This window comes from Periophthalmus magnuspinnatus, chromosome 15 (assembly GCF_009829125.3).
Source record: "Periophthalmus magnuspinnatus isolate fPerMag1 chromosome 15, fPerMag1.2.pri, whole genome shotgun sequence".
NCBI lineage: Eukaryota > Metazoa > Chordata > Actinopteri > Gobiiformes > Gobiidae > Periophthalmus > Periophthalmus magnuspinnatus.
Genome location: NC_047140.1, coordinates 2,270,564 through 2,297,598, shown reverse-complemented (window position 1 = coordinate 2,297,598; position 27,035 = coordinate 2,270,564). Strand labels below are relative to the sequence as shown.

The 27,035-nt window shown below is 37.3% G+C and overlaps 1 protein-coding gene across 1 annotated transcript in view; it reads left to right on the top strand.

The window, feature by feature from the left end:
- The window catches only part of LOC117382865 (disintegrin and metalloproteinase domain-containing protein 12-like), a 119,486-nt gene that overhangs the window by 72,122 nt on the left and 20,329 nt on the right, over nt 1-27,035 (top strand). The window contains exons 13-18 of the mRNA XM_055227466.1: nt 1,209-1,274; nt 3,703-3,774; nt 5,065-5,234; nt 7,041-7,125; nt 10,163-10,311; nt 24,294-24,471. Of these exons, the coding sequence (XP_055083441.1) occupies nt 1,209-1,274; nt 3,703-3,774; nt 5,065-5,234; nt 7,041-7,125; nt 10,163-10,311; nt 24,294-24,471 (720 nt within the window). The remainder of the gene's footprint in view (nt 1-1,208; nt 1,275-3,702; nt 3,775-5,064; nt 5,235-7,040; nt 7,126-10,162; nt 10,312-24,293; nt 24,472-27,035) is intronic.

Sequence of the window (27,035 nt, the reverse complement as noted above, 5' to 3'; positions counted from 1 at the left end):
TTGTGGCTTGGAGAACTTTGGATGTCATTGCAGATCTTGATCAGTCAGACTCATCTCAAGCCCTAGCAGACGTTTGACTGTGGATGTACTGGCTTTAAGTGTTCCTTACTGGTGGAGGTGCAGACTTGCAAATCGGGCAATGCGAAACCATGTGAAGTTTGTTTCAGCACTCAGTAGTCTGCACTCTGCTCACATAGCCGGCAGTGTACACAAGCTCTGTCCCACATGAGTTTAGTGCAGGGCAGCCTTAGCGTCATAACTCATCTCAAAAACTACTTTTAGTGAACAGCAGTGGCGGTTTCTGACACATGCACACACACTTGGCTGTCACTCATGCCTGACTCTTGTTTTATATTGCTATTTTTCATGTACAACCCTAACATGTGTTATTATGTACATAGGACCTGTACTACATACACTGTGCACCGCAGTGCTGAGGCACATGAACTAACCTCAAGGAAAATTCTTTAACTGCAGCAGCCTTAGATTGTGATTCACTATGTCCCTATTTAATGCAGCTGTCTGCTCAAACACAGACACTTTTCCCCATTTCTCTTATTCGTTAGGCTCTGCAAGGCTCTGAGTGAGTGGCAGCTGGATTTAACAAATCATAGTGAAGCGTGAACATTCAGAAGATCTACCCTTTAAAAAATCCATAGTGCACATCTCAATATAATTGACATAACCAATATAGTGATCTGGCTCCAAGAAACATACCTGTTCAGTAGTTTGTAACTCATATACTCAAAACATTTAGTTGTGTTATGATCAGTCTTCATTTGGTAGTACATTTTTGTTACAGTATTGATACAAATTTTTTCTTTTTTTTTTTCTTTTAGACATTTGTTGGTTGAAAAAGAGTAAATTATTATATTGCATTTTTAAAACTTCAGTGTTTTTTATTATTATATTGATATGGTGTTTTTGTTTTAAATAGAGTACACCTGGTATTTCAATGTGATCAAGTTGTTGTGTTTAATTTTATTTAAATATCGGCGCCTTCGGGATGTCTAAAGAACATATTTTTGTGTTAACTTGCAAAATTAAGAAACCTTTGCCTTTCAGCAGTCATTGCATGTCAAGGAAACAGATCCTCCATTCTAGTGCAAAATTGCATACCAAATATTTTAATGATCTTCTTTCACAAGTTTACTTTTTTTTTTTTTTTATTTTGCATATTATAATAGTGTTTTTTGCTTCCTTCTCAGCACAAACGACACACCCAGAAAACCACCAAGTACGTGGAGCTGATCATTGTGGCTGACAACAGAGAGGTAATGCTCCTATGAAGCCAACTGTTGTATGAGAAGTGCCTGGACACAGAGAGGGTTGGTAGAGTAGGGAAAGTCTGGATAAGCTGCAGTAACACAGAAAGGCTCCCTGGGGACGTGAGGGAATTAGGTCAGTGTGCAACCTACAGTGTGGTCTAATGGCACAGACAGGAAGCGCTCAAAATGATTCTCCCAGCCCAGCATTCAGGAAACAGGAAACGGACGAGTGGATAGAGAAACCATGTCATAAGGGCTTTATGTCTGGGAAGATCAACGGGGTCATATCTACTATTGTCATGTGACTGGAGGGCTGCAGCATCAAACAGCAATTTAAAAATTGTAATAAACATTTAGAAAGTTTGTATTTTCTTATGAGACAGTGACTTTTACAGACAATGAACTGAATACATATCTGGTATGTTGACATAAGATATTAACAGTTAATCAGATAATCAAATCATAGAAAACAAGCTAACATGTTTACTCTGGATCTCACTCCAAATCACTAAATCCATTGAATTCTTCATCCTCGGTGTTGTTTCTGAACAACTCTGCCATTCCAGAAGTAGATGAAGCGTGGCTGTCATACTGGTACAAGAGTGCCCTCGCACAGTTGTCAGTGTGACAATAACGAAGATGTGAAATTATATGTTGTAATATTTTCACATATAAGTTGCATCGGAGTCTAGGTCGCACCCCGGGACAAACTATCAATAATGGTATTAATATTCAATACCAATATTCTGATACCATTCTCTGTGTGCCCTTTTTGAACAGGCTAATGAATTTAAATGGAAATAGAAGAGTGTTAAATGGCTGCATGATTACACAAATCATTTTATATTCCAGATAAATGCATTTTAAGTTAAATACCGGCCACACCAGCAGGCCAAATATTATAATATCTGTATTGACCTAAAAATATCCATATCGCCCCATCCCTAGTTGTCACTTTGTATTTTTATTTTCTTTTGTATTGTCTAGTTTAGATAAGTTGAGATATTTGCAGTACTGACTGAAACATGACAAACATAATAATATGGCAAAAATAATATGCAAATCACCAAAAGGCAAGTAGTTTTGTGGCAACCCAAGAACAGAAATGTCACAAAAAATCAAGTTACCTTTTCCATGAAAATGAATATCTTTCAAATGATTAAATATAGTGTGAAAATGTTTGTGATAGATCTTTGACTTGAAAAAGGAAGAATTATCCTCTCTCCAAAAGACAAATGCACCTGGCTCACTATCTATTACACTCTGAAAGTTTGAGTGATGGAGCACTCTGTTATAAGTGAAAACACAGATGTTGCCAGATCCACTGTGCGCTTTACATCTTTCATATAGACCAGATACATATAGAGACATTACAGTACCAGATGTGCACTCAGCTCATTTTGTGTAAATGTCATATAGTGATCCCTGGTTATTTTTAAGATTCTTTTTGAAGGATACACTTACGTGGAAGATATGGCAGCAATAACATGTAGAATCATGAAGGTTCAAAGTTTACAATGAAATCTTTAGTTTGTTGTAAATTTTAGCTTAATATGTGTAAAATTATATCACCAAATCATACCACCAGTTGAATTTTTTTTTTTTTTTTTACACCACTCTTGGTCATTTGAAGGTTTCAGCTGCAGTCATCTCAACATCTTTTTGCAATCAAGACTTTTCAGCTCCCATCCAGAAGCCGTTTTCAATTTGATGAAACTAGTTTGAGACACTAGGATTTATTTTAGTCTGAAATAACTAAGCTCAGGCCCAAAGGGAGGAGTTTTAGTGAAACTGCCCTGCCTTTGTTTACCACCTAACATCATTATGGCTCTTCTTGAAACTTCTTGATTGCAAAAACAGTGTCCAGATAACCACCCTGTTGAAACCTTCTCTACTATTATCCTGTTCATCCTATACGTTGTGCCAACTGACCATAATTGGGTGCTGTAGTTTCATTTGACCAAGGAATTATGTAGACTTCCTTGTGTACTAATATACCACAGTCCCATTGATATTTACTTCAATACTCTGAACCCTATCTATGCAAATGCAAATCACTTCTCGTATACACATAATTTAGATCCATTGTTTTGCGGTCCAAGGTCCTGTTAAAAATGCATTTTGGCTGAACTCCCAGCGGCATGTGAACAGAAGGTCACCACTTTTGCTCCAGTTTAGATCCGAAGCTTTTCCCTGGTTGCCAGATCTGCCAATAGTCGTGCTCCCCGCGGCCCTGCCATTCGTCACTCTAACACCGGGAGATTTGTCCACATCCAGATGGTCACAGCTTGACAGTCTGGCCCAGCGCGCTCACTAAATGCACCCGCTGTAAATATTTTCATATAAAACAACAGTGAAGCAGCCATTTTGATTTTGTGCTTGACTGAAATGTTAAAATTGGGATGACTGTATATAATTTCTGCTCTTTTTTCAGTTCCAGAAGCAAGGGAAAGATGTGGAGAGAGTGAAGCAACGACTGGCGGAGATAGCCAATTATGTAGACAAGGTACAACCTCCTCCTCCCATCGCACAGAAGGGATAAATCACTTTTTAAAATAGAAATATGGCTGCCAGAAGAGATTAATAGCCCCAGTTGTTTGATGGATTCATGTCCCACTAAAACAGCTGCTTTTAGGCTGCTCACAAGCACTACCAGGGCTGTGTATGTGGACGTGTAACTAGCAGGTGCAAGAGGGGATCGGGGGGTGAAAGGGAGCATGGGTAACTGATAATGGAGAATGCTTTCTGGGATGAAATATTGAGCAACTACAGATGAGCCCATAATGATTAAAATGGCAAATTATGTGGTTACATTGATATAAATTGAGATAAAGATTTTAGCTTGAACTCTTCAGCCATGAATGCCATAAGATTTTAATTTAATCTTCTGATGTAATCAAACTAATTGACCAGTAACACCAGTGCTATGGGACACTTAATGTCTGTTAGAAGTGATTTTGGAAGTAGTTCTCAAGTGGTCTTCACTCTTTATTACCAACCATGTTTCTCCTTCATTTGCTATTAGCGCATATTTGATTTTCTCAAAACTGAAATTATTAGTGACATTGCCAGCAGTGTATTTATTTATATTTCTGAATTGTTTATAATACATGTTGATGACTGTACTTAATTTTCACATATAAAATCTCAACATTTGAAATGCACAAGACAAGAAAGGATCATTTATTTGCTCCAATATATCTATATTTATACTATATTATTATTCTTTATATTATGTTAAATGTATTGCAGTATCTATTTCTTTTTCTCATATAACTAATTCGGCTAGCAGTGCATTACCAGCACCAAACTGAGATGCAGTCATACTCATAGCATTACTCTCTAGGATTGGGCAATATTACAAATAAATCGAGATTGTTTTCCACATATTGATCAATCATAGTTTCCAATTAGAATTTTTTGTCAAATAAAAATGTGTTCAGTATATTTTTTCTGAACATGAACAGGACTTTAAATGTAATTAAAACAAAACAAAAAAAAGTCCAATTTAATCCTCCAAAGTCTGAACTCTTCTCCAAACCATGTGTTTGTGTCTTGATTAAAAAGATCCAAGAATATCATTGACTATTACAAGTGACTGAATCTCAATCTCATTCAAAATTCAAGTCACTGCATAGCCCTGCTATTTCTTCAAGGTTAACATACAATATCCTCCAAACATCACACCATCCCATGCTTAAATGCAACTAAATTGAATAGAACCAAGACTAAGTGAGAGGCGTGTCATGCACCAGATGATGTTTACTCCTGTGTGTCTGCCTCTCTCCCTTCACAGTTCTACCGGGCCCTGAACATCCGCGTGGCTCTGGTGGGTCTGGAGGTGTGGAGCGACGCTGATAAATGTCCCGTCACCCAGGACCCCTTCACCACTCTGCACGAGTTTCTAGACTGGAGGAAAGTCAAGCTACTGCCGCAGAGGCCCCATGACAACGCACAGCTCATCAGGTGGGAGGGAGATGGGAAAGATGGTGAAGATATGGTTTATATAAATGCCAAGTTTGAAGAAAGAAAGTTATATAAGAAGTCAAACTAATAATGTGTATTGCCATAATCAATTAAAACATCTAAAGCTGCATGATTTGAATGAACTAAGCCGTAAAAAAAAAATGAAGACTCTTGTAGGTTTTAGCAGCACTTTACAACAGCAACAAAACAGGTAATATGAGGCAGTTAAGGGTGAAGAGTCCACCACCAGCTTGTCTCCATGGAGTAATTTCTTTGCCTTGTATGGCATTAAATGTATTTATCTACATGGAGACAAGCAAAGAATGCCACCAGGCTAACTTACATGTAAGATCTGTGGAGTGGTGACACTACTCCCAGCAAGAATCCATGTTGGTATGGATGGTATGGTATGCATGTATTTGAGCAATAAAAGTAGTTGAATAAATGCATGATAAGTGAGTTTAATGCAGTGCAGTAGAAGTTTACAGGCAAAGCGATAGTCATCTCTATGGATACAAGCAGATGTATCATACCATAAAAGTTACATAGTGTATCTTTTTAGCTGTCAGTGTGGTGACTTATGTTTTGTGTTTGGGGGTTACTACAGTATATTTGGTCTTACTGTTTTTGCATTATACATACAACATCATAGATATATGCATTTATGTGCTGTTGCTTGTGTCTAATCCTCCAAATTGGGATGTATTGTTTAGAAAACACAGGTGTGTGTTTTCTAAACAATACATCAGCACTAAATTAAATTAAACATTCTTTTAAAAAGTAAATCACATTAAAGGAGCATACATTAAAGATAGAAAATGCATGTAGCACACATCACATACACTCTTATATTTAAGGGCCATCTGAGAGTACAGCACTGAAATAACTACATCAGGAAATGCATTTGCAGCACATAACTTTGGAAACTGCAAGCTCTCTATGTTTACATTGTGTTGTAGAGGGCAATAGGACAGGCCCTGGAGCTTTGTCCCTATTACTCCAGTCCAATATATGTCCAATTCTGTTCCTGTGCTGTGCACTGCAAATATCACAGTGGATTGAAGCTATTCTCACATGACTCTACAGACCTACCCAAACGTTACTTTAGAAGGAAATAGTATTGCTTTTGACAATAACAAGCAATGTCACCGCAAGCATAATATGATTTTATAAGTATTAAACAACTTTATAAGATCACAACATAAAATTTTAGTGTTACCATTACTGTGAGAAGAAACATCACCATTTCATAAATATTCATAATTGACATCATGACCAGAATGCAGTAAAATCCTTCAGCCACTTTCTTTATGTCAGGTAGATTAAATTTCCTCTAGTTTGTGACTATCTTTGAGACATCAAACTGTCTGAATGATAAACTTAAGTTAGTGTGTCATTACGTGTGAGATAATAAGAACTTTATATTTAGGTTGACTTTGTTGTATAGTATAAATTCCAATTTTTCTGGTTTATTTTATAATCTGAATAATTTTGCTATCTATTTAGTGACATCCCTATAAAGTACAAGACAGTTATGTTAATGTTGCTGTAGAATGCATGATTAATGGTCCTGTTATTGAAAACTCTGGTGTAAAATTTCACACTTGGGTGATCTGTCATATTACCAGACACACAGGAGACGTGTGCAATCACAATTTCACAGTATTTAGACATGCCTACTGTGGATTTTGAAAAATGTCTTTTAAAACACACCTGACTGATCTGCTACAATGACAGCAAAGTCTTGAGCATTATCTCGTATATAACACTGCTTTTCTTATTTTTCCTGATATTTGCTCCGTGCAGTGGGGTCTATTTTCAGGGCACCACCATCGGTATGGCCCCCATCATGAGTATGTGTACAGTGGAGCAGTCTGGAGGGATTGTGATGGTGAGTATACGGTCTTTATTCTCCTCTTCCTCCCTACCCCCACCCTCCTCTTCATCCACACTGTGTGATTGGATCAGTGTAGACTTTGTCCAGATCTGTTCAGGCAGCGTGAGGCGTTTGCAGTGTGGTGGAAGGGCATTTGGTAACAGCTATAGCATGAAATCAGGGTATTTTTTTATCCTGGCATTTTTACAATATTTTCCGACAGAAAAAGGACATTCTGATTAGTGTGCTCAGCCAAACCAGGGCCAGAACTCCAACATCAACACAAAACATACACAAAATACAAAATCCTCCAGCTAAGGTTATTGGCTTTGTGCATAACAGTAGCTGGCTCGTTCCAATCAGAGGGACACTCAGCCCGACCATGTTCGACGTAATGTAATCTCTATGAGGTTTTTGTGCTAAAATCAATAAATACTGACAGATCAGACAGTGGACAGGGAGCTGCGGGAGGAAGTCACTGACAATGTATTAAACACTTCACAAATGCAAGGAAAACTTCACTGGAGGACACTTCTGTTTTTCGAAGTGTACGTTTTTGCATGTTAAAGCTATGCAAATTTAATTTCTATTAAAATGTTAAATGTAACATAACAACAAAATTGAATTTGTTGTAACAAGGGCCGAAATATTTTTAGGTGTAAATTATTTCAGTCAGTGGCATTATTTAAGTATTTATTAGGCTCCAAAATTAGCATTAGCATTGGCCCCAACACAAAAAGCCATACCTTTGTAAACACAGCAACAGCTCTTCTTCTGTGATGTTTTCCCCTCATCTGTAAAGTTTTTAACATATTGACAGTGACATCCACCCTCATCTCCCTGTCCATTGCCTGATCTGTTAGTATTTATTGATTTTAAGATATGACATAATGCTGGTAACGGTTGAGCTGACTGTCCCTCTGATTGGATCTAGCAGACTCCCGTAAATAAAAATATACCTTCCTTTAAACTTCATTCTGATTAATTCACCTTTTATAACAAAGGAAATAGCATTAATAAATCAAGATGTCAATGAAGTGCGTAATATTCTCCAGTTAGCCTTCAGTTACCATATATGACCTATATTTAGTTAAAATTGTGTTTGTGTTAAATTCACTATAAAATTGACAAACTGAAAAATGGCCAGTCAACTACTAAATGACCGGTCAACTACTAAATTAATCATTAGTTACAGTATAATATTACATAGTCTCATTGTATGATAGGCCTTTCCCTGGGAATCCAACTCAATGTAACGGGGCCTGAAACCTGTTCGCTAGTATATTATCCACTAGGCTATAGTAAAGATATTAATAAGAAGCCTGACTAAATATTTGGTATGCTAATGTTCTCAGTAAAGGCTGTGGTCAGAGATAGGCCATTATAGCACATGCAGTCAATATTTTCTTCAGTATACATAGACAATTTCTTCCGTAAATATTCATGAAAAAAGTAAATGGGGCACCGTTTTGCAGATGTCCTTGTAAAGTCATTCAATTTCACGCAGCCTCTCTGATATTCCTCCTGACACATTTAAAGAGTGGTAGAAGGGTTACTCCAAGGACACAACCTTTAAATAATATTAGTTTTGGTTTTATATCTACTCCCAAAATGTTTATTCTAAATCCTTGCACACATTAAATGACAGCTCTAACCTCACAAAAGCAGAGAAGATCTTTTATAAGCCATCACAACCAGCCCATATTGGGATGTGCATTTCCCATTAGTGGATGTAGTTGATATTTGTTTTGCTGGATCTGGCAGTTTCAAGGCATCTCCAGATGTTTCTCTTCCCCATTACTTACAGTGGCAGATGGTTTGGACAGAGATTAGAAGAGCAGCGCAAACCAGTTAGGAGGAGGGCGGACATTTTTCATTGCGCTCTCACCCGCCACCAAGACCTTTTATTCGCTCCAAATGCACTTTTCATTTTCACAGCTTGTACCGGTGTAATGTGTTTTTGGTCATAACTGCGGGTGCTTTTGTGTCCGTAGTAAAGCTGACAATATCTTAGTTTTTTTGTCTCGAAAATGAGGTTTTCGTCCAGCAAAAATGATACCGGGAGGAGCCATCAAAGCATTACCTAGTTACAAGCGACACAATCTCCACGGTTACGGGTCATGGTTTCAACAAAGTAATGTTTTTGGCTTTGGTGAGTTTTGATTTGGTTTGTGTTTTTGTATGGGGGCGTTGGTCTGTGAATTTGGTAAACAGAAATGAGATGAGAAAAGTTTTCCCATCCTTCTGGCTGAAAGGCAGGGTCTAGCTGCTGGATTCTACCCTGTAATCAGACACTCAACTTTGACACATGCCCCCTATCTTAAAAGGAAGTGTGTAATTTTCCCATGTAGTGTATAGGGACAGTGTTTATGGGTGGGCTCCTCTATGACATTGTGAATACATTTTTCTGCCTTTAATGTTGCAAGACTAATATTTTATCAAAGAGACATTGTGTAAGTTTTGAAGTGGATAAGTGTTGGGGTTGTTTTGCCTGGTATGTTCCACAAAATGGCTTAAAATTTAGTAATCTCCATGGAGACATGTGGATGACTCCACAGTTTCTGGCAATTGAAATAACTGTAATTGAATAAAGATAAATTACAGGAAAAAAGACATTTTCATGAGGCCGTCCAACACAAATTTACATAGTGTTTTTGGCCCTTGAGTAAAAAGCCTGTAGATGTGTAAACAATCAGTACAAAAGTAATATGTTGTATATGGTTCACAGCTATTCGATTTGGATTCTATACCAAAAAAAGCCAAAACATTACAGCATGTACAATGAACGTGCTTGTGAAAGTGAGAATATATAATTTTTAAAAAAGCATGCATTCTCTTTAATCTCAACTTGCTTATCTTTACCTGACTTTGCTTCTCACTGTCTCACCTCTATTTTTTCTTGTGAAAAAGAGATGCTTTTACATAAAACAATTTTGAAAAGAGTATGCAGTCCAGTACTTTGTAGAAATAAACATTATATTTTAAAATCTTTTTATCCAAACAGCTTTGTTTTGCATTATTATTAATATTATTAATATTTTCTCTTTTGCAGGATCACTCAGAGAATCCTCTCGGTGCTGCAGTGACTTTGGCTCATGAGCTTGGGCATAACTTTGGGATGAACCACGACACTCCAGAGCGCGGCTGTGGCTGTAGGATGACCGTGGACCGAGGAGGCTGCATCATGACCCCGTCTACAGGGTAAGAACTGGTCCCTGCTGTTACACGAGGGAGATATATTGGGAAATGTATTGCAATTGTTGTTTTGGATAAGTAAAATTAGAGTATTAATTATACTGTTTATAATTAATGTCACAGTACAAAAACTAAACTAAAGGCATGTTTTTTTTGGTTTGTTTTTTTGTTATTGCACTGAAAAACATAGTAAAAACATGCGTCACAAACCTGACCCTCACTTGGCCTGTTTGTTTCCATGGAAATTTTGTTAGTTTGGCGATAATCTTCCACATTAGGGCATACAACGTATCTATCTCCATGGAGAATGTTCCAAAGTTTGGTTTTAACTTTCTATTTCCATGGAATCATACAGGTAAACTGTAATGTTCCAAACAAGGCTATAAAGGGATATCTCTGCACATTGGCGATTACTTTTATGGGTCATTCATGTTTTATGCTAGTCTTGTACCTTGACCAGACATTTACAGGCAAATTTATTACATTCCTGAAATAATTTAGTTAAAATATTGTCTGAATATCATTATCAAGATATTGTGAAACTACTGAGGTAATTATTTTTGTCAGTATTACCCACCTATACCTTCTACACATGTACATGCTTTTAAACGACGCACTCACCTCAATAACATTATTCATTCATTTACAGAATAGCTCATTGTATAAACCCAACCTTCGATTATTGTTTTGTCACCTATTATTCTTATTACTTTTTTTGTTAAAGTTTTGCCTTTGTCTGATACATGCACTGCACTCTATTTCATGGAGAAAAAAAAACATCCATCAATTTTGGAAACAGGAAAAACTGTGATATCAATGGATCTATTTGAGTTGGGAAAATTATGGTAACCTTGACAACCTGTGAAAGCCAGATTGAATGACGTACAACTTGTTAACAGAGGTGGGAAGTACCCGGTTACACTTATTCAAGTAGAGTATCTTTTTATTCTTGGAGTAGTTTTCAGGCATGTACTCCTAGTTGAGTAATATATGTTACAATTACATTACTTGAATTTAAGTAAAGGGTTGGTTACTTTTCCCACAGTGAGGGACAACATGTTTATGAATATGAACATTTGTGTTTCATGCTCCACTACTTCAGATATTTAGTTTGATTATTTGTCTGTTCTATCCTCTTGAAAGACCATATTTTTGCATTATTTAATGTTTTCCTTTTAAAATTTCATGAACTTCCCAAACTTGATATTTTGAAATTGTTGTCTGTTGAATTGGGTTTGTAAACAAAGAAACAATTGGCATTAAGCTTCCAAGGCTGGTCGAGTTTGTGGAAAAAACAGATGGCAAAATCTTGTCTAGTTTAGGATGTTGTTTAGGATTTGATTAGATTTGACCCTCTGAGGTTGCCAGAAGGAGAAATAATCCTTCTAATTTGTTCATGCTGGCTTCTCTGGAACATTTCAAGAATCAAAGAGAACAGATTGTTTATTTAACCTTGTTGCTTTACCTGGCATAAATCGTATTTACAGTGTTGACCTTAATTTAAGATTTGATCCTCTGAGGATCCTTTAGTAACCTTTTATAATGAAATGCAGAGGATAAACATTGGTCTTTTGAATTTTAAAATAAGAAGATAAAAAGGTGCCATGTTGAGTGACCAAGTTAATTTTTATGCAAATACTATAACAATAGAACAATAACCCTGTTTATAATAATGACTTACTTACACTTAGTCAATTAGTTCTTGAATTGTTGTGCTGCTTTTTTGTCAGAGGTTATTTCTATTATGAAAAGTAAATTCACAAACCTAATAATAGACTTGCACACACTGATTTAGGCCTGTGTTCTTAGATTCTGCTGCTGTGGGCTCGTGCTGATAACGCTGTGCACACTCTCATGCAGGTTGTGCTGTTTGGAAGAGGGAGCAGATAACAGTCACTCATGGTGCATCACCACCACATCTCCAACATTTACTTTCTGTGACCGACACAACTCACTCACAGCAGAGAGCACCAAGGATAAGAAACTGTATAAAAAGTACAGGATTTTTTTCTTTTTTTATAATCCTAACACTGTATAGAAATGGTGTACCAGATACAACATCAACATGTACAAGTCTTTTGAAACCATATTTATTCATTTTCACCCAAGGTTAGTATTAAACTATAACATATATCATTATTTTACATTTTATTCATTGTAAACACCAGTATGACCTCTGACTTAAATACAGAAACATTTCCTTTGGCTTTCTGTTCAAAATTGCAGGTCTGAACTCAATTGAAATACAAATGTGAGTAAGCTAATAATAAGGGAACACTGTTATAACTTGGGTAATAAAAGCGTATTTCCATTTTATGTAACATGTCCCCTTTAGATTAAAAAAAAAACTAAAGCAAAAAAAAAAAACAACAATGCCTAATTGGACTAAACATGGTGGAACCTCGTCTGAACTGGACTTGATCACAGCTAAACCAGGTGTCAGTGTAATCCCTCAGTTGTCCAGGTCTGATCCATAGTAAAAGCCGAAAGTAAAATTTACTTTTCTACTAGTCCAACTAAACCAAGTCTAACCCTTAAAGGCAGAACTGAAACGCAACCTGAATGAAATGAACTAACTGTTCCGTGAAACTGCAAAACACTCTTGATGTTTCAATAGAAAGAAGACAATTCTATAAGGTAACCTTAACCTGAATTAGCTGGTACATAATACAGCAACACTATTAACATTTTCTATTATCAAAAGCCATTTATTCAGGGCTAAAAGCCAAGCATGGAAGTAACAGCTATTCTACCACTTTTACTTGGGTTGAATTGCTTCATTGTTTGCCTGTCTTAAAGAATGAATACTTAAAATGAATGGTTGCATGAATTAATTGTTGAAAAATATTGAATCTATTGAATTTGTTACATCACAGTATCACAGTTTAAAGATCCAGCTAACCACTGACCTGTCCCATACAGTTGTCTTACCCTGTTGACCATGTAAATCATCTAGGAGGGGCCATGGACTCATTTACCTTAAGTGAACTTTTACCAAAACCGTAGAAGAAGAACTGTCAACATCAGTATGAGCAGTGACAGCGGCAGCAAACGGAGAGCCTCTTTAAACATTTATCTAAAGGATGCTTGATGCGCCCCATAGATTCATGCGTCGCTCATACATAATGCAGTATATACATTGGAATATTAATGTATGGCAGAGGTAGTTACAGTCACCCCCTAGGGACAGTGTGACACTTTACAATGCCTCCTATGACCTTTACCAAACATTAAGGGACTAGTTATCAGTATGTCCACATTATTTATATGTCAACGGAATATTGACTGTTTTGAAAGGCAAGAATTGATGGACAAGACGTACTGACACCAGCGTAATCATTCAGTTCATTTCTTAACTTAAAAGAAATTCCTGCCTGTGAAATCCATGCATAAATCATTTGTTTTCATAATTCATACAGGAATAGTTGGGTGGATAAAAGTAATTTCTCTTGCAGTGACATTGAGGAGAAATGCCACATACTGTAACTGTATTTATAATTTTCAAGGCTAGAAATTCTGTTGAAGAGAAATGCAAAAGCAGATACATAGAAAATATTTCCCTTTCGATTTAAATGAAAAATGTAAACTCAACTAAAAGTAACTAAAATGTATAGTTCTCATTGGATTACACAAAATTATCTTATGTGGTTTTATCATATTATCATGGCATAATATGGCACAGATCCTATTTTCATGAATAATTAGCACAAGTTAAGGTAAGTAACTACCATATTTTTGTAATGCACAAGATGTCACGTATTCAGTTTAAAGGTGCACAATGTAACTTTTCTAAGGTGGTCTGCTTGTCTTTATGTAGATGTTATTGTTTTGCCTAGAATGCTCTATCACACCACACGCCTCAACTCAAGTTACAGGTCAGATCTGTGAAGATGAAATCACACTCACAGTAAGAATGCAATTTTTTCAAGGTATTTTTGAGCATAACAAGAAAGCAGATTCATATGCAAGATATAACTCAAATGCCATACCTTGGAACATTCTAGTCAAAGTAATAACATCTCTAAGGAGATGAGCAGGCGGTGTGACCTCCACCAACATAGAGCATCTTTATATTTTTGGAGCAGTTATCTTTTTTTTTACCCTTAGCATTTACCTTCCACGTACCTGTGTCAACAAACCCAGGCAACTAGACCTCCCTCCTTCCCGCATTTCCTCTTATACTTTATTGTTATTCCGTCCATTAGGCCTGTGTCTGGATGCATGTAGACTGTAAAGGCCCACTTAGCATAGCCTGGATTTCCGACAGCAGTTTGTATTTGGGAGCTCGGACTTGCTAATGGTGCGCGGAGCTGGCTGCATCTAAATGACATGATTATCTGTGACACTGCCAGCTGCAATCAGGGCTGGGTGCACCAACATGGCTACACAGAGGTGCACTAAGATCAGGATTGACAGGTTTTGTAAGAAGATATTTTTTGCCATGGCTACACCGGAGACTGCAGGTGCCAGAGGTGAGACTGCAAGACAGTGAAAGACAGTTTTGTCTGTTCTGACTGTCCAGAGGTTTGTACATCAGAACAATTCATCGGGACTTTGGGGTTGCTCTTGGATGTTTAAAATGTGGTAGACTTTGGGGAGGTGAGGTAACAGTTGCATCATAGAAAAAGTCGTAGAGGCAGAGGACATTTTACTCACAAAATGTTTTAGTAGCGATAGCAAGATTTCTGTGGGCTTGGGTATACCGTGATTGTGTTCAGTGTATGCTTTGGTCACAATTTAATATGAAATGTATATGAAAATATTACATTTAGGCATTTCACTAAATCAAATGTTGCGATTATTATGAGAAGAAGCAATTCTATTGCCTGGAATCCACCTACAAATTCAAAAACTTTACAAAGATGTGAGTTTGGTCATGTGGATTAACAAATCAGGGACACAGCATATCAAAACAAATATGGCTACTTATGAGGATAAAAGAGAAAAATATACCACAGGGGACTGAAAAATAACACAGATTAGAGAAGTATTAAACTCTGTTAATCTGAGGTGAGAGAATTTTTTTTTTGTCAAAATGATGCGTGACCGATGAGCTCCTTCATTTCACATCCTGAAGAAAATAAAATCTGACTGTGGGAACATCTTTGGTTCTGGTTACCCCAATTTTTAAAGCAGAGTGCAGCATACAAGGACAGCATATAAATAGAAAATGATGATGCTTGCTGGATGTCTCAGAAAATAAACAGTGGAAAGAATAATGTATTAATACATTGCACATGATACATAAGTAGAATTATGGATGTGAGAGTTGTCTAAAACCAAATTAACAGATGTACTCCAGCTTGATATCTGCATGTACTATCTTAGCAGTTACCTAAATGGCAAAGTATTCACTTTTTCTCTTAAGGCTCATGAAGCACAAACAACCTAAGCTATACTGTACACATCCATTAGAAATAACGCTTAAAATGCACTACTACAACTGAAAGGTTTGTGGAAAGGCTAAAAGTTTAAGCAAAACACAAATTGGCTTGAGTGAGGTGAAGAGGAACTAACTGCCATTATCTTAAAGTCGTTCTGGGGCTTGGGTAACAAATGAAGTCAAAGGCTGTCCATTTAATTCAAGTGTTTTTGCCCATATAGAATCTTTTATAGACCAATCCTGCAGTACTAACATTTTCACAAAGGTCAGATGCGTCTCTACTTTTTAACATAAACCGAAAGTGCATCGCTTGATCGAGCCTCTAAAGACTCGTATGGAAACTCCAACTCCAAGAGAAAGAATATATAGCCAACCAATCTCTTTTGGTGTGTTGTAATCTCGGTATGCAGTGGTGTTGTACTGTTTTTTAGTTGACTCAATCTGATTTCTGGAGTTATCAGATTATTGAAATGTCATGTGAAAAGTTACATCTGATGTGAGTAATCTGTGCAGGTGGTGACAAGGAAGACTGTGCAAAAAGGGCAAACCAACATGGCAAAGGGAGAAATGTTAAGGATTGAATAATTGTCTAAATTTAATTGTACGTTTCAAATAGTGAAAAAACAGTTTCTCAAAAAAAATCCACTGTGATCATCAGATTTCTCATGATTGAAATAGTACTTTTACAATAAGTTAAAGCAATGTACTTGTCTATAATTTTCCCTGCTATTGTCAAGAATAGAAATGTAACGTCACCCAATGCAACCATGAACATATCAGACACTAAGACAACATAATTTACTTAAAGGTATGCTACATAACTATAGAGATTAAACATGGCATTATCTATCTCCATAGTGACAAGATAGGGACGCCAACGAGCTAACACAGTACCAATGTATGATTTTCAAGATGCTTTTTTCATAAATTCATAATTCGCTCTCCTTATCCTCGGGAGTAACATATTAACAGCAGATTCTGGGATGTATTTACTTTCTATTGCATATATAGCAATTGCTTTGAAGAGCAATTTCTTATCCAATTTCTACAAGCAACATATTCAACTTATTCCCGAAGTTATGTGATTGTCGCCATCGTCTTTCGGGTTACAGTTGTCCCTCACTATATCGCTCTTCACCACACTCTCACTGTTTTATTTCATGCTTTTTTTTACGTTTTATTTCATGCTTTTTTACAGCGTATGGACATGCATTGTGTTCTGCGTCCTGATTGGCTAAGAGACTGTAGACCATTGTCCATCAGTCTCCTCCGTGCCATGCCTCCTGTACAGTACAGAATGTGTTCAGCCAAATTTACGTAAGTTTGATCGCAGTATGACTCTAAAGTGCTGTATGTTTGTAAGTTTTCTTCCCAAGAAAACCCACAATGTTGAAACGTTCTGCATGACAAAGGCGCCTACGAAGGTTTGAACTTTGAGAGTGTTTAAACAAGAGAGAAATGTGAGAAAATGTTAATGTCTGTCTGAGAAAAGTGTATAAAGTGGTTTTACAGCCAAAAACATATATAATAATTGTAAAAAATAAAGCTGACTACTTTGCGGATTTCGCCTATTGCGGGTTATTTTTAGAACGTAACCCCCGTGACCACTGTATATTATTTTGGACGGGGCTGGTGATCTTAACAACAAAAGTTCTATACGGACCACAGAACCATTGTAAAGCCTTTTAGAGAATCGGTGCATTGGTGCCCTGTTGGTGCACGAGAACGTAATCACAAATTACAAATCAACCTACTACAACTCAAAAACTTTTCTGAAATTCTCCATTGAAATGAATGGGATTCCCACCACAAAGAAAGTGTGGCTTAGTAGCATTTAGAGGAAAAAGTGGGCGGGGTGGAATACGGTCAATAAGCCTTTCTATCACAACTTAAAGGATGACATTAAAACATTATTTTGTTTGCTTTTTATCTTAACACTACATTTAATCTGCCTTAATAAATCTTTGTCTTTTCAAGTCCTGCTTATAATGTTACTTTTCTTTTTACATCCTGCTGCCATTTTTTTCCATTGTTGTATCCCAGCAATACATGTTCAAACAAAGCTTAGCAGAGATTGCATCATACTATTTTTCCCATTCTACAATCTCTTACTTTCCTTTGAAACCAGAGTGAATGGGTTTGCGTAGCATTTAAACGTTCTATAAGATTCTTGTCAGATTACTAACAAAAGACTACTGTTGCCTCATTGTGATAAGGTGACTACAGTAGCGATTTTGTGAGCTACACCACACGTTTGTCCTTTTGTCTGTTGGATACCTGGTCGTTTGACAGTAATGAGGTTGCGATATGGGAATACGCAGGTGCCTTTCACAGCTTGCAAAGGCATTTACGTGGACTGTTGTGAACCGTAGAGAGGAGTGGAGGGGGGAAAAAGAATGGCTAATTAAGTTTGGGCTAACTGTTGTGCGCTGACAAATTAGTTCCACAAGAGCAAAGTGTGCCCACAGAGTGGTGGTCATCCAGGGAGAGGGAGGGCCAGTGCTGGGGTCATTCTCTGGGCAGTGCTGTTGGATCTGCTGTGAGGAGATGGTTTTAAGGATGGGGGTGGGAGTTGGCATCTACTTGTCTCTACGAAGATACATGTAAAAAATAACTTTAAAACTTGCATTCCTACAAATTCAATCTTTGCAAATATTAGGGTAATTTGTAGCTTTGTGTGTTTGCCACTAGCTATGGCTAGCTAGCAAACTCGCTCACTGGATTTCACTCACTCCATGCACTGCACAGTGTAGCAGCTCATTTGAACCGTAGTTGTGGGTGGAGTTTAGGTATTTAGTTCTACTTTAATGCTTTTGATACCATAAATGTGTCAGCTGTTGTGTTAATCGGAAGATTAGATTGAAGTTTTAGCAAAATTACTTTGGTATGGGACATGTGGGATCATAGTAAGGTTAATGCTGTAACACATTTTGTTTCTTGTTTGGGATGTGATTTGTCTTTGCACTCTAGGAGTAGTCTTGCCCAATATTAGTCTTGCCAAAAGTTCTTACAAATTTACATATTTCATCTGCATAGTAAAACAAAACCCAGTGCAAATACCATAAAGCATAATTGAAAAATGGCGAATGTTATGGATGATCAGCTCAGAAATGGGTTTTGAAAGCCCTGAGCTAAGCCACATTGATTTCTGTGTATGTAAACGTAAATATTAGTTGTTGTTTTTTTCGTAGTTCAAGAGAGAGAAAATAATGTGGAACCACAAGGTTCTTTTAAATTAACTTTAATTGAATTTGTATTCATATTTTTCCTCAATTCTAATGCAAATGTGGTGATTATCATTTTAATAGACTTGCAATAACTAACTATTATTCAGCTAACTGGGTAAACCAGCTGTCCTATTAGTTTTATCATGATTTTAGAGAACTCTCTATTAAGTGGATAACTAACAAATGCAAGAACTTATGGAATTTCCCTGCAATAAATTCAGATTGTTCCATTCAAAGAAAGTTACCAGTACTGATGCAGCATATAGACATTGTCTTAGCTTTTCTTTTATACATTGAATTAAACAAATTAGAGGTAGAATTATATTAGAATAATTCAAAATCTTGATCCGCTAAAACAAAAACAAGAAATAGAAATATGAGGCATTTGCTATTATAATCAGTAAGTCCCATCCCAGCGACTACTTGAAACTGTTTGGAAAAGCAACCTTGTCTGTGTAAGATTTGCTTGGTCAGCCTTTACAAATTTAGAATGACATAGACCAGCAAAAGAGTTGCAAAGAGTTTCTTGGCTCTGGACGCTCCAGTTAAAAGTGACTTTGAACGCTCTGAATGACCCGGGCTATAGCTTCATTGCTCACTTGTGGATAGTGCTCCTAAACGGGCCTTAAATGTCATTGCACTCTTTTAAAGTCTAATACTGCTGTCCTTTTATTTTGGAACTCATAATGATCTAAGTTGGGCCAAGTGTTGGCATCAGCTCCACTCATTCAACATAAAAGCACTGGATAGACTATTAAATCTAGTAGGATATATCTCAGAAGAAAACTGACCCAGCAACTTCTATGGATCATTGCCGTTTACATTGACATTACACTCTATTAATGTAATTATCATAAAAAACTAAATACTCAGCTGTTTGAAAAGTGAAATGAAGACTTCGGACTAAATTGGTTAATCACTTCTGGTAATTTAATTCAATATGGCAATATTTTTGTCCAGCCCAATTTATAATATATATATATTTTTTAATGCTAATACAAATTTGACCCTACTACAACAATAATTAAGTACTACTAAGGTAGAATCCAGGACAAGAGCGACCAAATCACTGCTTGTTTATAATTATAATCTAGGCAATATTGACATGGTGGGCAACGTTCTACCACTGACTGTTCAATCCTTGTCACTAGCTCACTGTTGTTGTTGTTTCACAGCCTTGCCTGTAAAATGGAGTCATTATATATCCATTCCTGACTGCTATTGGAGTGTGTCTATTGTTTAAAATAGACTAAAGAGATGACTATCCATGTTGCAGCATATTTTGAAATGAAGCTGTCACTATTCTTAATCCATTCACAAATTCAAATGATTCCTCCAGACCTAGAGCTTGCATGTGTTTTGTTATCAGCGGTGGTCCACGCTCTGTACAAGAGGCTTGGCTTGCTCTGCACCAGTCTGATCTGCATAGGCTGTCTGTCCTTGATTTAAAGCTTGGTTCCCCACACGCTGCACAGTAAATCTCTTTTTACTGATAGCGCATTGGTGTAAAAAAAAAAAGTCTAGTGGATTAAGGGGAGCAGACTAGGGCAGAATTGAAAAAATATTGACTGGATGAAAGCTTGTACTCAAAAGGTGGGCGCGTGTGAAGTGGACGCCGAGCTGTTGCACCCAAGGGCGTCTGTTAGAAGGCTTTTTTTGTGCCTTTTATGTTTTATGTTTTTTGGGGGAAATCTCTGTTGTTTGGCATAAAAAAACATGCGGTGTTCTCTTTCCTACTGAATGGTTTCACCATTATCTTCTGCTCCCTTAGGAAAAGCTTTACTGCACTTATCTAAATATCCATGCATTCTGATGTAGCCAAGACCCCCCAGGCTCAGGCTTACCTCTTCCCTTACTTATTCCAGTGCCAGGCTGTTGTAGAAATACATGGCCGTGTCATGCTAATTTTCACACCCCCGGTGAATTTGACGTTTATTGAGGTTAATTGGTGTTTAAGTGTGAAGTGTTACTACCTGATTTAGAGACTTTATCAGGCGTCTGTATTGCCAGTCTCTATACTCACTAATTGCCAGTCGTGTGTTGTGTTATTGTCTATATGCATTATCACTGATCAGATAAAATCTATATAAATTCATAAATGTTTAGGGAGTCTTTGTGGGGTAAAAGTAGGTGACAGTGAGTTGGAACATTCCACTGAAACATTTAGATTTCGTCTTGGTCTTGGAGTTCTGCAGTGATCACCTGAAAGCAATTTGGTTGGTAAAACATGACGTAGCAAGTTAAAGTTACCCATTGTCGTCAAATGCAATATCAGTAGTATCAAATCAAGGGATACTGAAAAAAAATGCTGGATCGGCTTCCAAATGTCGGTTCAACCTGGTTGAACATTTAAATATTTCTTGTTTTAGTCAGCCTCATCAAGTCAAGTCTCATGTTTGAATTTTTATTCATGCACATTTGCAGTTACTTGAGGGACAAATAACACATCTGGATCAGTTTTGTCTTATTGTCTTATTATTTTATATTATACTTATTATACTTACATTTTATTTTGTAGGAATAAATGCTGTTTTCAGTCTCTGTACTGGTATCGGTTGATATCAAGTATTGGCAGATACTTAGGGCTATAGTAACAAAATTGGTATTGGAACTGAAAAAGCTGGATCGGTGCTTCTCTACCAAATACTACCAAAACAAAATAATATAAATATTAAAAGAGTTTGTTCAAAGAAATATTAGAGGTTAAACATAAAGAATGAATGTTATCCCCATAGATTTTGTTGAAAGGCGTGACAGTCTGCTTATTCATAATGTTTGCAACTCTGCAACTCTAAATGTCCCAGTGTTTTTGTTTATTGCACTTTCTCTTGTTTATTTTCAGTTGAACCGCACCAAAAGCCGAGTCTGGAGGGACGACGATCCCCCTGAGCCTGGCAGCTGTTATTGGCTCATCACACCGTCTCATCTTCAAAAACTCATAACATTTTCAAATTCAATCCCGTTGCGCGCTAAATTGGACATTAGTCAGCACTTCAGGTAGAAACCTCCACCACTGAGAGAAATTAAGGTGCGATATGGATCCAAGCTGGCTCTTTTATCAAACACATAGAATGCTCATGGACTCAATATTATCTCCCCTGCAGTCACTACTTTAAATTGTTCCTCATTTTTTCAGGCTATACCTATAACCACGCAATAGTCTTCAGTTTTCACATGGAAATGTCTACTGAAGGAATTCTCATTTGCTGGACTATGTGACTAAGGATACATTCACACTTGTCCTTATTGGGTGCGCTTTTCTTCCTAATATACATTTGGTTTGGTCCCATTCTAGTGTGAAGAGAACTCTTAAGTGTTAAGAGTCTACACACTTGATTTCCTCAGCAGAATGAGCACTTGTGACCACGTGAATATACTTAATTTCTGTATAAGCAATAACAAGAATTCCATTGAACCAAATGTAAATTATTCTGAAGCCTTTGCCTTTGCCCGCAGAGAACATTCAGGTTTTTAAAAGCAGACTCAAGACACATCTTTTTAGCACAGCTTTTGACTAGTATTTATCACTGTAGTTTACTTCTCTATTTATTTAGGCTTATTTAGTCTGGCTAGTGTGTTTATGTTGATATCCATGTTTTACTTATGTTTTATTTACTTGTTTAGCTTTGACTTATTTTATTATTTTTAATAATTTTACATTTGCCAGTGTTTCCTCTGAGGAGCCCTCTGCACGTGGAGCTGTGGTTGGCTGTGGCTCCTGGGCTCCGGCTCGTGGGCCCTGGAGGTTTGGTCTTGACCTCATCTCTTCTCTGGGCTCTGGGCTGGTGTCCTGTGGCTGCAGGTGACCCTGCTCCTGGTGCAGATGGTTCCTCTGGTGGCGCTCTCTCATCTGGTTCATCTTTATCCAGCCTATGGCACTTAAACATATTTCAATGAAACCAAAGGTATTTTAACATGTGTTGGGGTGGGGGGTGGGAGTGTGCGTTGGGGTGGGGGGTTGTCTGGTTGTGTTTATTGATGTGTTGGGGTTGGGTTGTTTGGCTGTGGAGTGGTTGGGTGGGTTTGGTGGGTGGGACTGATTTTAATACACTGTAAAGCACTTTGTGTTACATTTTTCTTGTATGAAAAGCGCCTTATAAATAAAGTTTGTTGTTGTTGTTGTTGTTATACATTTACCAAAATATGTGAAAATCACTGCAGCTACTATGTGTGAGTAATGTTGGTGTGCAAATAAAGGTGGGCTATAATGAGAAAAATGTAATATTTTGGGGGATTAACCCTTTGACAATATTGAGACATCATTATAGCAATCTATCAGACATGTGCAGGAAGCTGATGAGCTGCTTCTGAAGAGTGCAGATGCTGTCCTTGCTTGCTCCTGCTGCTTCCTTCCTATAATTTTCTTTTCACTAAACCAAGACTTTTAAAGGACGTCTACAAGTTATGTGACAAGCCAGCGACATGTCCGGGCGAAGAAACTAAAGGAATTTTTGTGTGAACGGAACTATCAACAAGAAATAAATATTTGCTTTAGAGTACTCTCAATCAGGGCCGGCCCAGCCTATAAGCAGACTAAGAGGCTGCTTAGGACCCCGAGACCACCAGAGGGCCCCCAAGAGCCCATACATCTATATTGAAAATAATATAATAGATCAAGATTTATTGGGCACAGAGCCTAAATATTCCTAACAGTTACATTTGTTTTATATCTATAGTAGCAAAATATCTACTGGTGAGGGCAGCTATGTGTTTACACCAGTGCAAGGACTCTTTATAATGTAAATGTAAGCCCATTGTCACCAACTGGAATTAAAATCCAACAGAAATGAAGAAAAAATGTCTAGAATTTTAAAAATCTTGACCTCCCCTTATATGTTTGTGTTCTGTTCTTGTGACTATGGTAGTTGTGACATTCTGGATGTTTTCAGTCTATTGGTCATATAAATACAAAAACAATCGGTCAAGGTGATGAGACCATAATCATAATGTTGTCAAATGTGAATCACCAATAACTGAGCCAGGAGGCATCCGCTGTCGGGGGCCCCAGAGACAAACTCAGCTTAGGGCCCCCTGAAGGTTAGGGCTGGCCCTGCTCTCAATATTCTAAGTTGCCATATCTCCAAAACAACAATGGTGATATTCTTACATTTTTTTTTCTATATAGGAGAGTTTTGTTTATCAGGGCAACATATGGCATTATAAGGGGGCTCTCTAAGTTTTCCTTGGCTAGGGAAAACATGTTATGATCAAAGAGGCTTCATGCACCTTTATGATACTTTCACCATCAAATAATGCCCCCATAGAGACACTGCTGCAGCTCACCACATTCTCTGCTCACTCCTCTCACTCCAGCATGCTTTGTTACGACTTCAAGTGTGCTCGCTAACATATTGTACCTTTAATCTGTTCGTCCGCAGGTATCCATTCCCCACCGTGTTCAGTACATGCAGTAAGAAGGACTTGGCCGCCAGTCTGGAGAAGGGCGTGGGGATGTGTCTGTACAACATGCCCGAGGTCAAGGTGCTCTACGGGGGACAGAAGTGCGGCAACGGCTACGTGGAGGAAGGGGAAGAGTGCGACTGTGGAGAGCCAGAGGTGAGGACGTGAAGGCATTTATTATGGTTTTGAGGAGTCTCACCTTTTATTTAATTTGGTGGAGTAATAGCTGCTGTAAATGTAAATTATATTTTTTAACAAATCAAAAAAGAAAAGTTGAAAAATATGACACTTTTTTTTCATCATTTCAGCAAAATATTATATTGTTATTTGTAATTTCTGTGTACATTAGAGCGGTTTTGGCCCAGTGTTGGTAACAGTAACATAACAGTTGTGTAGTGTCGTGTGTAGTGTAAAATTTTAAACCTAAAAAATTGCCAAAATTGGAAAAAAAATATTGTAAACTTCTACAGCAAATGTTATATAATGATCTTAACTGTGTTTTAGTAAAATGAGTAGTCTAACCTGTCATAGGCAACAGGGCATCATGTTCTGTGATGCTGTATTGTCAATATTTAAAAAATAAGACAATATATCAAAGAATTGTGTGCCTGGACTTAATTAAGTTGTCGTGTCAACAAAGTAGAGGAAGCATTATCAGTTTCAGGGTAGCTTACATGAAGAAATTACTGTTACTAAACACAACTTGTTGTCTTTTAACACAAATTTTAATGCCTCGAGTCTTCCTCCAGTTGTGTAACATCAACCTGTGTACTGATATTTAAAAATTTTATTTAAAAATGGATTAACTTTTTTCATGAATATGACTTTGCTATAATTTACTTTAGGGATTAATGCTAGAATGCACACTACATAAAATCTCTAAATCGTTTAAAACTATATATCATAAACAGACAAATAGCAAATCTTTAGGGCATTACTTAAAGTCCTTCAAACCAACTTACCTCTTAGAAACTCCACCAAACTATTTTATTTACGTCATTCATACCATCTCCCGGAAGCATTCGCCAAGATGCTATAGTGATGCCATTGCCTCTTCTATGAGTCATTAATCAAAACAGCGTTCACCTGTGCACCACGATCCAAACAGACTGCTATTGCTCCAAATGCGCTGATGCCTTGTTTGGCCGGGCTCGACACAGTGGTGCGTGCTACCTGCCCCAGCACGATCATTCTCATTCTCACACTCCACAGGACGAGGAGGAAGAGAGCCGAGACAGAATCACATATGGGAGGCAGGTTCAGTCGCACACAGAGCCAAGCAGCTGGGGTTTAAAAAAGGTGTAAGACAAGAATAGGATTTCACAATGAATACATCACACAAGAATGGTTTTCAGTGCATGGTAAAACGGCACATCTGCCCACAGTTTATTATTTGGTTTATGGCGGCAGTTTTGTAGTTAATAGTTAGACAGTTGAATTTGGGTGGAATTTTTAGGGATAAAAGAAAGGCATTACTTTTTTTTTATTATTTTAAGATTACAACTTGGAGATCTTATGATGAAAAAATGTAGCCATAGTAGGTTATTTAAAGTTGCCTTTTGAGTCAAGACTACACCCTTTTTAGTTTTAGTCTGGCCATGATTGACCGGAGGATTAACCAATCAATGGTCAATGGTCACATTTTTTTATAGCGCTTTTTCACCTTCAAGGCACTCAAAGCGCTTTACAACAAGGAACCACTCACCCATTCACACACACATTCACACACTGAGGGCGAGGTGGGTTAAGTGTCTTGCCCCGATGATGTTTTTTTTTTTTTTTTTTTTTATGTTGAGAGCGGTATTTGAACCTCCAACCTCCGGATCAGTGAACAAACACGCTACCAACTGAGCTACTGTCAAAAAACTGGTGGTGACCAGACTGTAAACCCTAAACAGAGAATTTCAATGTGGAAGCCAGGTAGGGCTGCACAATATGTCACAAAAATATCAAAATAGCAATATTGGCTGATACAATAACCGATATCACAACAACACAAGGTTCCCATTTTAAAGAAATTGACTGTTTTTAAAAGGAAAAAGGTTGACTGTATTCATGGTTTTCCTTATTAGGGCCTGCATTTGACTTACATTGGTTTTGGTTTAGTTTCTGTTATGTTTTATTTTTATATAGTTTGGCTAGTAAATGAAGGTATGCACATGTTTTTCTCACATTGTGCAGCATCAAGGCCAACGGCAGTAGTAAAAGAAAAATAAATCACTTTTTGGATCCAGAATATTTACTTTGTGGCTCATTTACCTCTGAACTTAAAAAAAAAATCAACATGTTTTTATATGTGTTTTATTTTTGTTTATTTGTTAAAACAGGGTGAGTAGTTTTTTGAAAAGTGAATGGGTCCAGTAGACACATTTATAACAGTTTGTCTTTTTGCGCTCTCTATAAGAATGCTTTTATAATCTATTAGGTCTTGCTTGACAAACGTTGTATTCTGGCCGTTCCATAACCCAATCTACCCCTTTACACTCTCTCACCATTTGTCCTGCCATTCTGTCCGCATTCACCTCCATGATGTCACCGCATAACTACCCTATGATTTGCCAGCGCATTAGTCAACAAAATAAAAGCAGCCATCACTTACATCAGAGCAGAGAAGGTAAACAGCCAAATTTATAAAAACACGCATTAGCTGAAAATTACAGGAGTAACAATGCAATCGGCTCCAGTCATCAACTCGTGCTTTCATTAGCTCAGTGCGGCAA